This window comes from Carya illinoinensis, chromosome 3 (genome assembly GCF_018687715.1).
Source record: "Carya illinoinensis cultivar Pawnee chromosome 3, C.illinoinensisPawnee_v1, whole genome shotgun sequence".
NCBI classification, from domain to species: domain Eukaryota; kingdom Viridiplantae; phylum Streptophyta; class Magnoliopsida; order Fagales; family Juglandaceae; genus Carya; species Carya illinoinensis.
Window position 1 is genome coordinate 5,128,665 of NC_056754.1, and position 17,866 is coordinate 5,146,530.

Below are 17,866 nucleotides of genomic sequence, written 5' to 3' on the forward strand. Positions count from 1 at the left end.
AGGAGTATAGGAGGATGGTGCAATTTCACTTAACAACCCTGAAGTGAGCTGATTGATATAATGCTATGGGCTCTTATCTTTTTTAACAAAGAAAAGAAAACAGAAGCTGATGTTTGGGAGTTCTGTTCACAACTTACAGGCAGAAATGGCAAACAGATCCAAGCCCTTCATATTTAGAGGACTTTACCATTACACGGTACACACACAAGTTCGATCACTCTTTGACATCTTGCAACTTTGTCTACATTATACTGCTATCCTAGTTATGCAACAACACGGGAACAACTATCTTCACCAGATACAACACCTTTTATTCAAGCTAGCTCGCACACGTTACCCTATTTTTTTCAAGCACATTTTGCCCAACCAGACTTGCCTCCCCAAGCTTGCGCTCTATGGAAATCTTTGAAAAAAGCACACAGCTGACATGCACCACAAAACCTAACCACATTGCAGAACTCTGCTCGCATTTTGCTTATGCTGCTGAGCCTGCTTGTTCACAGAGGTCTAATAGATCTAGGGTCTGCAAGATCACCAAGTAAAAAACTCAACATCAGTCTCAACCTATGAGGCCATCCGTGAAGGAAAGATTGCCATAAATTGATTCAAAATGACATGAAAATGAAAACGAGGAAGAAGATGAGAACTGATGATAGTTATTGTACCTCTGGAACTGAGAGCTCAAGACGAAATTTGGGACCATCATAGTGATGCAAGACTGGCCTAAAGGCATCTTCTTCCAAAGCCTTGCAGACTTTCCTAACACGGATTCTTACCTATCATAATATGTAAAACCAGAGTATTAGCATATCAGATATCTGCCATATATGCCAAAAAAAGAAAGAAAGAGCAAAGCTTTGCAATTCACCAATCCAAATATCTACCTGAGCAGGAAACCTAGATTCGCCTTTACATTTCTTATCTTCCCAAGCAGTTGGATCAATGTTGGACCCCCCAAAAGTTGTAGCCTGAACAAAATTGATATCAAGACATAAGAAATCAATCTAGGCACATAAGCAATCCATCTCACAATTCCTCTTAAGGAAAAGAGCTTTAGCTTCCATGTGACATTTTTTTTCTTTTTCTTTTTGATAAGTAGCTTACATGCAACATATTATTAAAAAGAAGAAAGAAGGATAAAAGAACGTGAAAGAACAAATGAAAAAGAAAGGTTACTTTATTTAGAATTATTTAAATATGGCAAGTAATATAAAAACAGGAATATATCGAACAATTAACTCCCAAGCCTTTGCTTATTCACTTCATACACCTAGTTCAACAACTTCTAAATAAATTCTCTCTTAACAAGCTCATGCCCATCAAAAGGAAGGAGATATAATAAAAAATCTGGCTATGGGAGCCTATTCGAAATAAGACAATCACAAGACTATGCTTTGGTCTCTCAATTAAAATGAAGTGGAGAAGAATGATAAAAAAAAATATATATATATATATTTTGTCGCTAAAAGCATGATGTTCTAACGTTGAATAGTCACTGTGGTACCAAGAGCATTGCAAAGGAAACAAAGAGAACAAATAAGAAAAATACGAGAACAAACCTCAAAGATTCCATGCAACTGGTGGGTAGTATAATTATACAGAAAGAGAGGCAAGCCTGGGGTAATTGCCCGTACAGAATCACGATATCTTGGAGGTAAACCTGTGAAATGAAGGCAATCAGATATTCTCTCAATAATGAAAAATAAATAAATTGTAAGGTTTGTCTGCATATGCTGACACTCCAGATAACCGGTTTGCAAAGCTTGATGAATAGGTGCAATTATCTTGATTATTGATATGTGATGTTCCATCCTCATTATTAGTTTTTGTGCATAAAGTGCTGATAATAATTTCAAAATCCATATTCAAGCACTGGTTTAAACACAAATTACCACTCAAACCTTCAATACCTTTGGTTAAGTCCAGAATAAGAAAGAGAGGATTACCAAACAGCTGTCGCTTCAAATCTTCCTGCATTGTGTCATTATTACACACAAAGATGTATCCTCCCAGCACCTCATTCCGTGGGAGGGTCTCTGTCGCTGGCAAGGTCTTGAACCTTTTGTCAACTGCATTGTTGGTGTTGGCATTTTCGTTGATGTTGCTGTTGTTGTTGTTGCTGCTGCCATTGTCGTTAGAAGCTTTATTGCTGTGGTTATTGCCAATATACTTGGTAGCCATCAGGTTTCCCACAAGGTTTGCATTGTTTTTCTGGTACACTGCATTCATATTGAATATACCATTCCTGAAAGAACTTTTGCTCCCATTCTCAGTTAATTTAGAGTCCAAATTCAACATATTGAAGTTGAGGCTTTCAAATTTGTTATCTTCCTGGAATCCAACTTTCTCCCTTGTTCTTATTTCAGCTGGGCCTTTGGAGAGATCGAGGTTATTCATGCGCTCGCCCTTTGACCTGGTCTGCTCAGCCAATTTAGAAGCAACCATTGACCATTTGTGATCCTCTGATGCTTTTGATTGTCCACGAAGCTCAGAGGACAACTGCCAAAAGCTTTGCATGCTCTCCATAGTTGCAAAGCCTAATTCCATTGACACAAAGGACAAGTCCTTTTACATTAGTCTGATAAAATAATAAACTTCCTACACCCAGTGTACCTGGCTACACCTATTGATATTAATAAATTTTTACTGATAAAAAATAATAAACTTCCAAAACAAAAGGTAAGTGAAGAACACTTATTTCAACCAAAAACTTTTGGTCAAAGAAAACAAAGCATTGACTGTACTGAACAGCATTAAAACATAAAACAAACACTATCAATCCAATACGATATAACAACTTCAACTGAAGGCTATTCAGAAAAGGATGAACAAGTTATCTCCGAATAAACTTCCTACACCCGTATATCTACCGAATAAGGAAAAAATAACTCTTCATGATCAAGTTATCTCCATAGGTATATTATTTTTACCTATAAAAAAAAGAAGTTATATTATGATCCAATATGTCCTTTTTATTTTTTATTTAAAAAAAAAATCATCTCGAACAAAGACTGAAAATCAAATTTCTGGTCACTGTTGAAACAACATTTTGAGGACCCCTTACGAAGGCGAAGGGACATTCCCAATGATTACAAGGCATCAAAGAAATCAGCGAATTCATAAATCTCAACCAGAATCAAGTTTAGCATTTCCATTGCCACTGAGAAAATACTAGTCCATTCAGCAACAAATAAATCAGCTCATAACAAAACGAAAGACATCCACATCAAAAACCACATTGCTCCAAAAAAGAAAATGAAAAAAAAAAATGTACGTTAAGATTATGAGTTCTCTTCTTTTTGTATATGTTATTATTTGTTATTTTACTTCTATAAAAAAATTAAATAAAAAAAAGAAAAGAAAAGAAAGAAAAAAGATTATGAGTTCTCTTCTTCTCTGCCCATTTTTACACCAACAAAATATGGAACTCAAAAGTCAAACCTAATTTCCCAACCCAAACGAGTTCCAAAATCTCAAACTCTAAGGGGTTGTTTGGAATAAATCTCATCCCAAACATAATTCAAATACAAAATTTTCAAACTAATCATTATAAATTTCCCAAAATTTCAAACAAAATATTAAAAAAATTCAGTTTTTTCAAATTTCCAGATAAAAATAATATAACAATATTTAAACTTTATAATATTTTTTTATTCAACTTTTTCTCTCTCACTTTGCAAATTCCAAAAAATACTCAACTCAAACTATCTCTACTATTCACAAATTATCTTACTACTATTTACAAAAGTCACGTCTCATCTCACTCTCCAAACGAGCCCTAACGGTATCTAACACAGAAATGACCGACATTACAACAAATCAAGACCTTATTCAAGCTAATCAACTAAAAGTAAACCCATAAAACAAACAAAATCTCCTTCTACAGTAAGATCCAAGACATGCAAGGAAATGCAATAATTGACAAACAAAATTACCAAGTAACAGCTGAACTAAGCAAAGGAAAACTTCGGAGTTTAGAGTTACAGATGATATCGAAGGCCTCAATTTAGCGGATTTACCAGGAGACGCCTCAAGAGCTCTAGATTCGGGGATCCAAAAGGGAAAGAAAGGGAAAGAGCGCACCTTTAGGCTTTATCTATCTGCTTCGTTGTGAAACCTGGAGGACACGAGAGAGAGAGAGAGAGAGAGGGGAGAAGAGCAGGTGGGATTTTTTATCTTTATAGTTCTCCGTGTGCCGGAAATGCCCTTCACAGTTTACTGAATCTCGCCGCTTGCCATTAAAAGATAGAAATTCGTTTCAGTCGTTTTACATCGTAGATTTTTCGATAAAAACTTAAAAAATACTTTTACATATTTATCTATATAATAAATATGTATATTTTAATTATTTTTTAATGAATAATTATTTAAAATGTGTGATACAATAGGAAGAAGATAGATTAATATAATCGGATATTTTCATTTAATTAATCTTTGACTAAAACCAAATCTTTTTCATTGTAATGGGCAATTATGTTATGCATTTTCGGTCTGGTTGTGGATTTCGATTATGATTTTTTATTTTTTTATTTAATAATCAAGAAAATATTTTTTAATAATATTTAAATTTTTTTAAAAAAGTTATGGTAACCCCATCAAGATTCTAGGTGTGGCTGTAGAGCTACTCTACTTAAAAACGAAAGATATTAACGGTAATACCTAATCGTTATTATCGTTATTAATTGCCGGTAACAATATTGTCGGAACTGAAATCTGCCGTATGTTTTTATGGCATATTCATTGCTGCTGGTGCCATTATTGTCCGGAGGAAGTATTTAAGGAGCCACAAAACATTACGAGGACATAGTAGGGGCAATACGGGCATTCGAAAATAAGTAGGAGAGCCCGTACGGTGTCCAAAATTAGCTGGCAAATCACTTCATACGAAGCTACGATGTCCTTATCCAATGTATTTGAGCCGTGAGAGGAAATGTAAACGAGCTACGAGAATCGGGCCAGAAGGATTGTTCATATAACTAGAAAAACAACCTCCTTAACATTCCCCCGTGAGCTGAAGACACGGACTGTTTTTATTTATTTATTTTAGTTTAGTATTATAATAAAGGGTGTAATCGAATCATGTTCCATATCGATGGATTGTCTCTTTAGGCGATACTATTAAGGTTGGTTTGTTGGTGCGGATTTGTTGCAGCGTAACACTAGAAAGGGTATAGGATCCACATCAATACCGCTTTCATTCACGTTTCATTGAATGTGACCATTTGGAGAGGTTTGAGACTCAACTTCTACTATGGGCCTCTGATTTTTTTGCAAAAGGCTAGGCCATTCGTATGGGCTAGTGATAGGTGGCAGGCTCACGGACTACTTCGTGGTCCAAAGGTTATAGGATATTTTGGGCTAATATAGGCCCTGTTTTTGGGTTTGGATTTAAATAATTCTTCTACATACAGTTATTCGTAGAATACAGTCGGTTGATGCAACCTGTTGCCATGTTAGAGTTCAAAAAAATAAAATAAAAAATAGAGGAAATTAAACCAATCGAGCATAGTTCATCTAAGAAGAATACCTACAAAGCCTCGTCCAGAGTAGAGCATTTTCTCCCAAACTTTGTCGCAAACACAGGATTTTTGTGATAATTGCAGATCCCTTGTTTGAGGAAGAAATGAGCTCCTCCGTTAGATTGACGAGGTGTTTTATTTTATCCATTTTACTAAGTTCTCCATTTTTATGTGGATTTTATCATATGCAAAATAAAAGAATGAAAATTAGAGATCATCAAGTTCTGTCTCTGGCATATGTGAGTTAAAACTCAACCAAAAAAAACTCGTTCGATAGACGGTGCATTTAATCGTAAATAATTATAAATAAATAAAAAATCAGGATTTATTATGTATTCTTTTAATTGATTCCATATTATGCAATAAGAGGAGGGAGAATATATAATGTGTTGGGGAGTTTCTAACTTCCTAATCCTAAGTTCTTTAAAAGTATAGGCATTGGTATATGCATATACAAATACAAAAATATATTTGTATAATATAACCCTTAGTTTGACTATATTGCATTATACATCTCTATAATTTTACATATATGTTAATATCGTAAAAATAGTACAACAAGCCGAAATAGGAGAAACAATCATTCTTGACCCACGGAGGTGATTCAGGCCTCAAACGGTGTGATCTAATGCCTCTGACGATGATCTGGTGCAACACGTACGATGTCAATGCATATATTCGTGATGGTGAAAGGGAAATTAGAGTAGAGAAAATAAAAAGATGAACACACATATTTACGTGGTTTAGCATATGCCTATATCCACAGACATTTGAGGAGGAAAAATTTACTATAATATTTTTATTTACAACATCTCATTTTTCACTGTATAAAGAAAGTTATGGATACATTTAGTGGAAAGGAACACTTGCATTGGAGTCCTCTATCCAGATATTGAAAATAAAGTTGAATAAGAAGAGAAAAACTGAGGAAAAAAACCCTATGAAGAAGAAGTGCCAACCCCTTTTTAATGCGAGAGCTCTGTCTGCGCGCTCCCCTTTCCTTTGAAACCCTTATGTCTTCTGACCACCTGCCCAGCATGCCTTCCTAACAGCATGCATGCGTCCAGTCCCCCTACTTTATGCACTTCCTGACACTCCATGGCTCATCTTTCATTTTGTTCCTTTTTGTCTTTGTGGGCTAGATTTAGTCCTTTGGACCGTAGGATTTGCTCCCCTTACAATACTTATGAACAATATTTAAAGTTTGGAAACTCCTCAAATATTATTTTATTTATTATTTCTCTCTTCTCTAACTCACTCTCTCTCTAATAACCCTTTTCACTTCTCCCTCCCTCGACAACACAACAAACTTTTACATTTACCTTCATTTTATTATTATAAAATATTATATTTTTTAATCATTTTATTATACTTTTAATATAATATATAAAAAAAAATTATATTTTTTATGTAGCGGATGCTAATTGTAAAAAATATATATAATCCAAGGGGATTTTTCTTAAATGGTAAAAGTAATCTCCAAAAAAGATATTTTTGCGTATAAATAAATAAGGGAAATAAACATATATAACCCAATGCCAATCTTCTTTCGTGGTTATAGGCCAACGACCGTTCTACATTTATGCTATTTTTCGAGGCAGAGTTAAAAAGTACGACACCGCCTTTGGCAGACCGGCCCGTTTACTCACAACCATTTCGGGTTATTCAAAGAGCCGCCCGACTCGTTACGAAACTCTTCTCAATTTCCCAGAGCCACACTGTTCGTCCGAATTCCTCAGAAACCCCAAAAGAAACATACATGCACGCCATGGAGCAGGGAGATTTCGATCGGATACTCTTCTTCGAACAGGCCCGCAAAGCCGCCGAGGCTACCTACGCTAAGAACCCTCTCGATGCTGATGTTCGTAAATCACCAATTTTGAAAATTAATTTTATATTTTACTGATTGGTCTCTGAGAACTGATGGGAAATTCGATATATTTCTACCTAATTGTTGTGTGGGATTGATGGTTTTGTTATTATTATTGTTTATGGTTATTTGTTTATTTATCCAGAACTTGACGAGGTGGGGAGGAGTACTGTTAGAGTTGTCTCAATTTCAGAGCGTTCCTGATTCGAAAAAGATGATTCAAGGTGCTTAGTTTCGTGAATATACTGGATTACTGAACCGTAGCTTCATATAAGCTTGAGTATTTTAAGAACCAATAGTTTTGATGGTTGGTTTATGGTATTAAAATTATTGGGCTTATCTACAAGTTCAATATATTACAAATTCATCCCCAAATAAAAAAACTTGAACAAAATCATTCTTTGTCTGATTTACCAGATCTTATGGTAGTGCTTGCTGCAAATGATATTGGAATGACAATTTATATTACGCTTTTAACATGCTTGACTGCTTCAATAGCATGTTTCTACTCTTGGTTTTTAAATTATATTGATCAATTTTTGTGACTGATATCAAGTCCATAATCATTTTGCATCTGGGCAAGAATTTGTAACCAGGGCCTTGTATGTGTTTTTAATTCACAGATGCAATTTCAAAGCTGGAGGAAGCATTGCTGGTTAATCCCATGAAGCATGATGCTCTTTGGTGCCTAGGAAATGCTCACACTTCTTATGCATTTTTGACACCAGACCAGGATGAGGCAAAGGTTTATTTTGACAAGGCAGCTTTCAACTATCAGCAAGCGGTCGATGAGGTATTCCTTTTGAAAATCTCACGGGAAAGCATATGGTCCTTTGTTGTGTTTGCAAATGCCACAGCTTTGTAGATTTATAATTATAGAGTTGCTCCACCATTTTGTAGGATCCAGGGAATGATCTTTATCGCAAGTCCTTGGAAGTTACTGCCAAGGTAATTTTCTGTTATATTGTTTAATATTTAGCCAACAAAATGCTGAGTCCAAAACCATTGTTCGATTTGTTTTACACTTGACCTATTCAATTTGGTCTCTTACCGTGACTGGGTGGAGAAGGAGATGCCATTGTTGCATTAATAGAGAACTTTTTTGTGCGATTTTTAATTTCTTTTGCTTTTAATTGGGTACTACTTATATATATATATATATATATATAAATTGTGTAGTATTAGTATTAACAGTAGGGAATGGAGTATTAGAAGGTATTCCTTGTGCGGCATTGCTACCTTCCTTGTATGGCATTGCTGGGATACTAGTGGGTGATTTGGTGACATTAAGTGGCAACTTAATTTACCGTCTTGCTAAATTTAACATTATTGTAAAGTAAATGTTTACAAAGTTGAGATAATCACTTGGCTGTGTTCATGACTTTAACCTTGGTTTTTTTAAAACAAAATTATTTTACAACCACAAGAGTTATGAAATACACATGAAGAATGAACACATGTTATTATTGCTGGATGAAATGTTGAAAGCAAATTACTTGAGCTTGTTATTTACCTAGACACTTTGGATTATAACTATATGTGGTTGTGGGCACCTATTTCCCCTTGAAAACCTGATATTTATTTTTTAAATTGCTATTATTATTGTCAGTGTGGGCAAAATAATTACTACTCTTACTAATGTAATTGGTCATTTGAGCTGTAGGCTGTTTCATTAAGCAATTTAAAAGAATTGTCTGAAATGTAGAAAGCTAGACATTTATGGATGAGATGCTGGTTATCTATAAAAAAAAAATGGATGAGATGCTGGTTCTATTTCTAGTCTTTGAACTTTGGGGAAGATCATATTGGGATCTAGATATTGTGAATCTTCCTTTTCCTTTTCCTGTTGATTTTCTGTTCTATTCTCTGTCTCCAAGAAGGTATATGTGTTTTTTTTTTTTTTTTTTTTTTTTTTTAGTAAGAACGTGTTGTATATATTTATTTGTATAACGGCTATGATACAATGATACAGTCCTCTGTTTGTGTCATTTGAGCATAGAATAGGAATCTGCCTAGTCTTTTAGTCTATAAATACTATGGCTTTTAGGCTTGCTACTGACACGTGTCAAACATTTATTTGTACCGACGTGGTGTTTCTGAAAATTTAGCAACTAGAGGATGACAGAAAGGCTGATTTTCACATGAGTTCAGGGAATAAGAAGTTCGATTTTAGAGTTCTTAGAATGTTCCAATATTTGCTTGCTTTGATGTTAGATATCAATGCATCTTTGAAACTTTGTATCACTCTCTTTAGGCCCCTGAATTGCACATGGAAATTCATAAGCATGGTTTTGCTCAACAAGCAATGGGGGCAGCAGGACCTTCTACTTCATCAGGTTCAAAGGTGAGATCCTGAGCCTTCTGCTTCTCTTATTTTTCTCTGTTCTCTTGGTTGTGGTGTCAATATATATACACGATTTGTGGGTTTTGTCTTCATTAGGTAGTGCCTCACCTATCCATTTGGTATTTATGGATGCTCTAAGTATGCTCCTTGAATGCCTGTTTTATTTGTTTGTCAGAGAGAAGCACGGTGTGTTTTGCTTGGACCACCTTTTTCTCAGTGTATCATGCTTAGTTTTCTCGATCAGTTGACATCTGTAATTGAGGTTTACTTTTTCCCCCTGTTGCAGACTTCTTCAAAGAAAAAGAAGAGCGATCTCAAGTATGACATATTTGGATGGATAATTCTTGCTGTTGGCATTGTTGCATGGGTGGGTTTTGCAAAATCACAGGTTCCTCCACCTCCTCCACGATAAGTGAGGCATTTGCATGCCGCCGGGGATTTTGCACATTTTGAGTGTTTCTGACCTGATTTATGCAGAAAGTTGAGGATCAAATCCACCTTCTCACTTTTCTCAAAAAAAAAAAAAAGTTTGAGGATCAAATCTAATCCATCCTCCATTAGTTTTTTTTTTGGTTAGCCTTAGTAACGTATTCCATGTACAACTGATAAGTTAAAGTGTCTTCAATCTTCTATGTGAAATATTAATTTTTCTCCCCAAATTAGTGGTTGAGCCGCTATGGATGTTTTCATTGGGATACAGCTTTAGTATTTCCTTTTTGTCTTGGTTTGTTTCAGCAGAAAATCTTTATGGAAAATGTTTCTGTAACTAGACAAATTTTCCACTGGGTTGTGTCGGAAAAAATGGAAGGAAACTAGGTCCGTTTAGGTCAAGAAGCAGCTTATTGGTGTTTAATTAACGCCGATACCTTTATAATTTGTAAGTGCTCGACTTTTCGTCCTTTTTGTGGTCTGGAGAAGGCAGCACTCCGCATCAACTTATTTTCCACCATTTTCGCCCAAGTTATTAAAAAACACATGCTCAATGAGAACTGCTGAAGTGACTCTTTTTTTTTTTTAAATTTAAGTTTCCGAATCATGTAAGAAATGAGATTTTATATATCACTTACATCCATCGGTCAGTATAAATTATAACACACTCGCCTAAAATTTTTCTTCTGGCCAGTCTATCGTAGATGACGAGACTCAAATTTCAGACTTTTAATTAGAATAGACTCATGTACGATTTATAACGCCTCAGAAGTAGGGCTGTAATTAAGCCGAGTCAAGCCGAGCTTTGGCTTGCCGAACTCGAGCTCGAGTCCAAACTCGAGATTTTTTTTAATTCTTTGTTCGAGCTCGACTCGATAAGTTGAAATCTCAACTCGAGCTCGAGCTCGAGTTCATCCCACAAACGAGTTCGAGTCGAGTCGAGCTCGAGCTCGAACTTGAATTATTTTTTTTAATAAGATTTAATAATTAATAAATTAAATAAATAAATAAATAAAAATTAATATTGAATTTATACAATTAACAAGTAGAACCTCTATTAAATTATAAAATTTTAAAAAAGTTATAAATAATTAATATCTAACTAGTTGATATTTATCCAAAATAACAATATATTATATGCCTACATATATTATTAATACATATACTTAATATGATAGAATATATCTATTTCATATATGGTTTTCACATACAAGTATATGAAATTATTAAATTTTATCAACTAATTATTATACAAATTATAAAATATTCCTATGAAGTATATTTACTATATAGACATAAGGAATTAGAATACATATTATATATTTAATTATAAAAGTGGTATGCTTATATTATTAGTTAATACATATATACATGCATAGCTGTATGTATATATTTATTAATATATGAATGAGTTTTAATCGAGTCGAGCTAACGAGTCGACTCGAGCATAAACGAGCGAGCCTAAACGAGCCTTAGTCGAGTCGAGTCGAGTTTTGTCGAGTATGTGTCATTTACAAATCGAGCGAGCATCTGCTTTAACGAACGAGTTTTTTTTTTTTCACGAGTCGAGTTCGATTCGAGTTTAACCGAGCGAGCTATCGAACAGACTGGTTCATTTACAGCCCTACTCAGAAAAAAGACTCAAGTCACATCTAGATATATAATCCAAAAATATTGGTTAATGGTCTTACCTGTTAAAGAGGTCCGGTTTGGATTCAAAAGTATCTACAATTCATCTTAACTCATTTTATCTAATTATTATAATTTTTTAAAATTTTTATACAAAATATAATAAAAAAATTTAATTTTTTTAAATCTTAAAACAATAATAATTTTAAAAAAATAAGAACAATAAAAATATTTCAAGCACGTAGATTATTAGTTATGATATCGTAAACGTTTAATAGAGGATATACCGTAGTCATGTTCTGGATAGGCTTTGACTTGAAATCTTCCATGTTTGGTATCCAAGATTTTGTCCACACATTTATTGATAGACCATCAAATATTTGGAGCATGAACACATTCAAAAAATTCCTCTCTCAATGCAATCAAAGAAGTAATACCTTGATATGGCTCCCAAATCACGATGAGAAATTCTTAATTAAAACAGTCCATTATCTTGCTGCAAAATATATATGCTTCACAATCCTTCAAGATTTCCTAACAATCAACTTCAAAAATCTTTGGAATTTGAAAATACATGATCGTCACAAGCTCTTACTTTGGAAAACCATATGGGACATTCTCCCAACTATGACTAAGTTAAGCAGCATTATTTCGAATTTACAACAATAATTTTATTCTTTATGCAACCAAGCAAAAGAAACTTTGCTTCAAATTTTTGTTAACTAACCCGTGGTTCAAATACCATGAAAATATAGTAGATGGCCCCTGAATCTGGCATCACTACCAATCACCTCCATGAGAGACTAAATAAAATTGATAATAAACTATGTTCCCAAACTTGGTTTGAAAAAATTAGAAATACATCATTTACAACTTTTTGCAGTGATTGCTATAGATTTCATCTGAAGGAAAATAGATGATATTATTTACAATCATTCATCCTCCTCGCCCACAAAAATATTTTGTCCAGCTAAATACTACTACCAAGCTTACAAACAAGCACGAAAACAAAATGCAAATAATCTCCTTAAGGTAAGCTGGATTTCTCCACTATCGAATCGCTGGAGTTATTCGTTTGATGCAGCAATTAGAGATTCCTTCTCAACTACTCCAGCTATATGCCGAGACTCTGAATGAAGAATTGTGAAAGTCTGGACTTTTAAATTCAAAATATCAACCTAACATTTATAGAGGTTTCAACTGTTTTTCTCGCAACATAAATGACAAATTACATATAAAAAAAGGCCCTCATTTCTCGAAAGAGATATCCAAATAGTTATAGATGCTACAACAAATTAATCTCTTTCATCTCAGTGGCTAATATCTCCGATTTTAGTGAACATCAGCCAAAATTTTCATCTTTAAATAAAATTAGAGGATAAAAAAATACACTAATCTTAGAATTGGCGTGCCCACTACAACAACTAAAATAATTTTTAGTCGAATACCCATTTTTTATATTTCTAATTATATTCTATATATAACTAGTGGGAAGTATCTTCCTTGAATTCGTTGTATCTCCCTTTTCAACAGATATAGATAACGCATGCTTGTTTTGAAAAAATAAAAAAATGTAGCATAGGTTGTCACAGAGTTTGTGCGAGGCCTAAAAAGTAAAAACTCTTGGAAACGCTGTCGTTTTGTATCAGAATCAAAGTTACCCTCCGGGACCGATGGATGCTGACCTGTGACCTCCATGTCTTTTTCTCTGATCGCTCATCTCTCTCCAAACTAGCTGAAAGTGCAGCCAAAGTGTACAGACTCCAGAGAATGACTACACGGTCGGAACTGTACGGTCACGACGCAGCGTTATCGTTCTGGTTCCGGCGGTCTTTCTTGAGTCCACGTGTCCCCCCGTTTCCAAGCCGCGGTGTCTCTTTCGTCCTCCCGAAACCCCAGCGGCTCCACCGTGTCTTGGCCATGGCCGTTAAGCGCAGCCCCAAGCGTCTCAAATACTCTGCTCCTCGCTTCACCAAGGTCCCATTCTCGCCCTACTGTCATTTCTTCCCTCACGTAGACCGCACATGCTTGATTTGATTTCCGGTAGTTAGTGTTTCCGTACAAAGGACTCGTTTGGTTGCTGAAAAAATGGCGTTAGAGAGAGGATAAGACATTTATTTGCGATAGCTGTAGTTTGATAAAAACGATAAGTAGGAGGCCAGGCTTGATGAAATTTGGAAAGAAAAAAGAGGCTATTTATACGTTTTGATATTTTCTTCAATCAGTAATAAACGCAACCGGTTCATAATAAGTCTAAGAAAATAAATCACTGTGATGATCACTTGTTCATCAGTTTTATTCCCGAAAGGATTTCTTTTTAAAAGAAAAAAAGAAAAGAAATTGATCGGTTGATTGACAAGCATATTGAACAAAGCTCTCATAGCGGGAGGGACCAGGTTTAATTTTACCTTAATTGGCATGAAAACATCAGGAGAATGGCTTGCTTTATGTTGAAGCTGATCCATCCGGAGCAGACAGCTGGAAATTGGAGCCAGTTGTCAATCTTTTGAAACAGGGAGCTGTTGGGGTCATTCCTACGGACACTGTGTATGTTGCTCTTCTTCTTCGGTTGCCTGAGTTGTTTGAGGCAATATTTGACATTGTAACCTCAGCGGTTGCGCTGTTCTGGACCCTATGTAATATCTTTCTTGCTGTAATTTTAGTCATGGTTGTGTGGTCAAGTTAATTTCGAAGGGCATTTGTTTCATTAAATATTCATTTTGACCTTTTCTTAAGTGTCATTTATTAATTATGAATTTATTAAAGCTAATTTAGATTCTACTTTCATTTCTATTATGTTCTGGCTTTCTCTCTGCAAGAAATTTTTCACATTCCTATCCTTGATTTTCTCACACTTTGTTGTTGTGATGTGGTCATGTATCGCCCCCCTTGTTTTCCTTTCTTTTTTATTTTGGTACCTCGTAATTTTATTGTTCCCCTTTCTCAGTTGATTATTGTAACAGGTTTCTTTGTTCATAGGTATGCAATCGTCTGTGATTTGAAAAGCAATTCAGCAATTGAACGTCTTCGCAGGTAGACTCAGTTGTAATTCTATGAAACTTAAAAGAAGTTTATCCTCAGTACTTATTATTTTGCATTATGGTGACAAGAGTGTTATCATGCTTCCATTGCAGGATAAAAAATATAGATGCTTTAAAGGCAAGTTATGGCTTCTCTCAAGCTACAGCTTCTGATACTTTAGCAAGTATAAAATGAAACTCTTGCCACTGAAAGATATATGCCTAGATACTCGATTCTGTAGTCTGCTTGGGTAGTGCATGGTCACAGCATAGGGAAAAGCCATTGATATGATATCCATGTTGTTGTGGTTTGACAACTTTTTTATGCCAGGTGATATCTTCCTGCACATGCATGTTCTACGAATAACATCTTCATATTTTTTTTTTTAATGCAGCCTCTTAGCATCTTATGCCACTCTTTCCGGGACATTGATACGTATACAACAGGGTTCCCTCGTGGTGATAGCCAAGGTCATGCTAGTATATTCCGAGCTGTGAAGCATTGCTTACCTGGGCCTGTAAGTATTTTTCTGGATCCTGTGGTTGTTTCTGGAGGAAATTGTAGGTGTGCATCAGTGCCATCCAGGAGCCATTAAAATAACTACAGAGTTACCTTTTGCATAAACAGAGCTCAATGGTACCCAACATCTAGGGGCACACCTGGCAGACCATTTTCTAAACTAAAGATCTGATAGATTTTAGTTTTTGCATCCTTCTTTTGTCACTCTCTCCTTCTCTTTTCTGTGATGGTTAAAGTCTTAAAGACATAATGACGAATTCTGAAGAAAAATCTTCAAATTAATGAACTCATATATGTGCGTATAATTTTGTCGATTCATTTTGAGTTCAGTAGGTTCCTTGAACTGTTCAAGTGAAGAATTTTCATCTCTAAAAGACCTTTTATGCAACAGTATACTTTCATCCTGACTGCAAGTAAAGAGTTACCTAAACAGTGTATAAGGTATGGGACTGCAGCTGCCAAATTTGCATCGAGGAAAAATGTGGGTGTTCGTATGCCTGATGATGCCATATGTCAGGCAATACTCGAGAGGATGGATGCCCCTTTAATTTCCACAAGGTTAGTTACATTTGTCCACTTAATTATTTTAATTGGAGTGGTGATTTGGTTGGAAACTAAATGTATCTTTAACTTTAGCTTCATTATTGATTCCAATAACTGTATTCATTTTTCTTTCATCAATCACTGATGTTTAAGCAAGCAAATATATCATACCTGCTGTTTGTACTTCTCATACCTTAACGGTATTGAATGCGTGTCCCTTGTGTCAGTGTCAAGTGCCCAAAGGAGAATGAGTGGCTGATAGATCCGGTTGTAATAGCTGATATATATGGACAAGAGGTATGGATCAACTGAGGGTTCTTTAGCTATATTCTAAGTTAGATTGTCCTTGTTGTTTATAAAGTGAATGCCCTGTGGAAGGATGGCAATACATTGCAATTTTTTTTTTTTTTTTGTAATTGTGACAATACATTGGAGGATTAATATTAAAATGCAATAGATTGCTTTTTAATATTAGGCCTTCCTTTTATTCAGAACATGGTTTTATAGGATTTTAGAAAGTGACACCAATGAAAAAATGAATGTAGGAATTCATGACAGCTGAGACTCTTTATCTTTTTTTTTTTTTGATAGGTAGCTGAGACTATCTCCCTTTTTTTTTTTTTTTGATAGGTAGCTGAGACTATCTCCCTTTTTTTTTTTGATAGGTAGCTGAGACTATCTCCCTGTGATCTTCCTGTTTTGTGATGCCCCAAGTTTTTTTAGCATCGATGGAAATTTGATTATGACAATTTACCTCCAACTCCCCAGCCCAAAAATAAAATTGATCTCCTCTCTTTAATCATTCTTAAGAAAAGTTATTACATAATCTGTACTGTAAATTGTTACAAATATTTTGACTGACTTTCAATTTTAGGGTCTGGACTTTGTTGTTGATGGAGGGGTAAGAGTGGCAGATCCATCCACTGTTGTTGACATGTTGGTGATTCCTCCCAAGATAGTAAGGCAGGGAAAGGTAATGAAGTCTATGCTATTGATGAACCATGTTCTCTACATGATGAGTTGCTTCGTTTTATGTAGTACGATCTAGCATTTATTCCATTAAGCGTCCTATTGTGGCTAAAGCTATTTTCTTGCCTTCAGAGAAAGTCCGGTATGTGAAGAAACAAATGTTCTTGTTTATCAAAAAAGTTAATACTTAAAAAAAAAAAAAAAAAAAAAAAAAAAACCAAATGTTCGTTTTAAATAACACCTCCTCCCATGCTAATTTTTTAACGCAGTATATTCTTTTACCTTTTATAACCACCTGATTCCGACTATATGGGATTTTTGTGTGTAAAAACTACGCATTATCGAATTGTTGTGTTCTGCATCTCTGGCACAATGTTCTCGTACTTCTTGATCTTTTTTGTTGTTCTTGATATCTGATTCAGGGGCCTAAGTTACACTGGATGGGTGCTGAAGATGATGATGAATCTGCTGCTATGCCTGAAGCAAAGCTCATCATTCCTTATGCTACTTGAGGCTAATACATGCTTCCTTGAAACACTGTAGCGAAACATGATTTGTATTCCTTCAAGGTTGTACAGTGTTTTAGATGTCTACTACCAAAAATAAGGTTTTGAGGCGGTTTTGAACTTGTGGTTTCTATTGGATATTGGATGATAGTCAAGGGCATACAGGATACAAGGGAAATTGCGCTCTGTGAACGTTAGGTCAAGAAATGGTATAGTGGAAAAGGTTAAAGGGTAGATCCCATAGGATGAGCTAATAGTGCATACAAAATTTCTGCACCATGCCCTTCCTTTTAGAGTCACTTTTATAAGTAAATACGTCAGTGGGTTCTGGTGATTTGTTTTGCAATTTAATTGCGTTATAGGCTGAACTAGCCATTGAAGACATTCTGCCATGTTTTATGCCACAAATTCTGCTTCATCACAGCCTGAAATGGTCTGTAATGCGATGCCATTTGGGTGGAAAGTGTAAATTTTTGCTATCAATCTAAATTGCAATCAAGACTTACATAGTGACGCA

The 17,866-nt window shown here is 35.1% G+C and overlaps 3 protein-coding genes across 6 annotated transcripts; 2 read left to right on the forward strand and 1 right to left on the reverse strand.

The window, feature by feature from the left end:
* Positions 1 to 52: 52 nt before the first annotated feature.
* On the reverse strand, positions 53 to 4,206 carry LOC122302748 (B2 protein-like). 3 transcript variants are annotated; one of them, XM_043114157.1, is made up of 6 exons: positions 4,084 to 4,206; positions 1,947 to 2,537; positions 1,560 to 1,660; positions 885 to 968; positions 666 to 776; positions 53 to 523 (listed from the first exon to the last, which is right to left on the reverse strand). In XM_043114157.1, exons 2-6 carry the CDS (start codon positions 2,524 to 2,526, stop codon positions 476 to 478), a joined length of 924 nt encoding a protein of 307 aa, XP_042970091.1. In that variant the 5' UTR covers positions 2,527 to 2,537; positions 4,084 to 4,206; the 3' UTR covers positions 53 to 475. The 3 variants fall into 3 exon arrangements, with proteins under 3 accessions (XP_042970091.1, XP_042970090.1, XP_042970092.1); XM_043114156.1 differs by having other exon boundaries at positions 4,020 to 4,175; XM_043114158.1 differs by having other exon boundaries at positions 3,936 to 4,087.
* A 2,867-nt stretch (positions 4,207 to 7,073) lies between these two features.
* LOC122302749 (mitochondrial import receptor subunit TOM20-like) lies at positions 7,074 to 10,499 on the forward strand. Its single transcript, XM_043114160.1, has 6 exons — positions 7,074 to 7,380; positions 7,535 to 7,613; positions 8,013 to 8,182; positions 8,290 to 8,337; positions 9,644 to 9,733; positions 10,020 to 10,499. The coding sequence occupies exons 1-6, from the start codon at positions 7,102 to 7,104 to the stop codon at positions 10,143 to 10,145; spliced, it is 792 nt and encodes a 263-aa protein (XP_042970094.1). The 5' UTR covers positions 7,074 to 7,101; the 3' UTR covers positions 10,146 to 10,499.
* Positions 10,500 to 13,415: 2,916 nt separating this feature from the next.
* Positions 13,416 to 17,733, forward strand: LOC122302751 (uncharacterized protein YciO). 2 transcript variants are annotated; one of them, XM_043114165.1, is made up of 9 exons: positions 13,423 to 13,768; positions 14,223 to 14,338; positions 14,771 to 14,824; positions 14,926 to 14,950; positions 15,207 to 15,329; positions 15,723 to 15,889; positions 16,102 to 16,171; positions 16,749 to 16,847; positions 17,266 to 17,733. In XM_043114165.1, exons 1-9 carry the CDS (start codon positions 13,469 to 13,471, stop codon positions 17,353 to 17,355), a joined length of 1,044 nt encoding a protein of 347 aa, XP_042970099.1. In that variant the 5' UTR covers positions 13,423 to 13,468; the 3' UTR covers positions 17,356 to 17,733. The 2 variants fall into 2 exon arrangements, with proteins under 2 accessions (XP_042970100.1, XP_042970099.1); XM_043114166.1 differs by lacking the exons at positions 16,749 to 16,847; positions 17,266 to 17,733 and adding an exon at positions 16,540 to 16,703 and having other exon boundaries at positions 13,416 to 13,768.
* The last annotated feature ends 133 nt before the right edge of the window (positions 17,734 to 17,866 follow it).

What these genes read in the sequence shown, in the direction of transcription:
- LOC122302748 (XM_043114157.1), bottom strand. Translation starts at nt 2,526, where the DNA reads ATGGAGAGCATGCAAAGCTTTTGGCAGTTGTCCTCTGAGCTTCGTGGA. An exon ending in AGTTGCATGGAATCTTTGAG is followed by an intron (nt 969 to 1,559) that starts GTTTGTTCTCGT and finishes AATTTTGTTCAG; the next exon opens with GCTACAACTTTTGGGGGGTC. An exon ending in AATCTAGGTTTCCTGCTCAG is followed by an intron (nt 777 to 884) that starts GTAGATATTTGG and finishes ATATTATGATAG; the next exon opens with GTAAGAATCCGTGTTAGGAA.
- LOC122302749 (XM_043114160.1), top strand. Translation starts at nt 7,102, where the DNA reads ATGCTATTTTTCGAGGCAGAGTTAAAAAGTACGACACCGCCTTTGGCA. An exon ending in AGAACCCTCTCGATGCTGAT is followed by an intron (nt 7,381 to 7,534) that starts GTTCGTAAATCA and finishes TTATTTATCCAG; the next exon opens with AACTTGACGAGGTGGGGAGG. An exon ending in TTCGAAAAAGATGATTCAAG is followed by an intron (nt 7,614 to 8,012) that starts GTGCTTAGTTTC and finishes TTTAATTCACAG; the next exon opens with ATGCAATTTCAAAGCTGGAG.
- LOC122302751 (XM_043114165.1), top strand. Translation starts at nt 13,469, where the DNA reads ATGCTGACCTGTGACCTCCATGTCTTTTTCTCTGATCGCTCATCTCTC. An exon ending in GTCATTCCTACGGACACTGT is followed by an intron (nt 14,339 to 14,770) that starts GTATGTTGCTCT and finishes CTTTGTTCATAG; the next exon opens with GTATGCAATCGTCTGTGATT. An exon ending in AAAATATAGATGCTTTAAAG is followed by an intron (nt 14,951 to 15,206) that starts GCAAGTTATGGC and finishes TTTTTAATGCAG; the next exon opens with CCTCTTAGCATCTTATGCCA.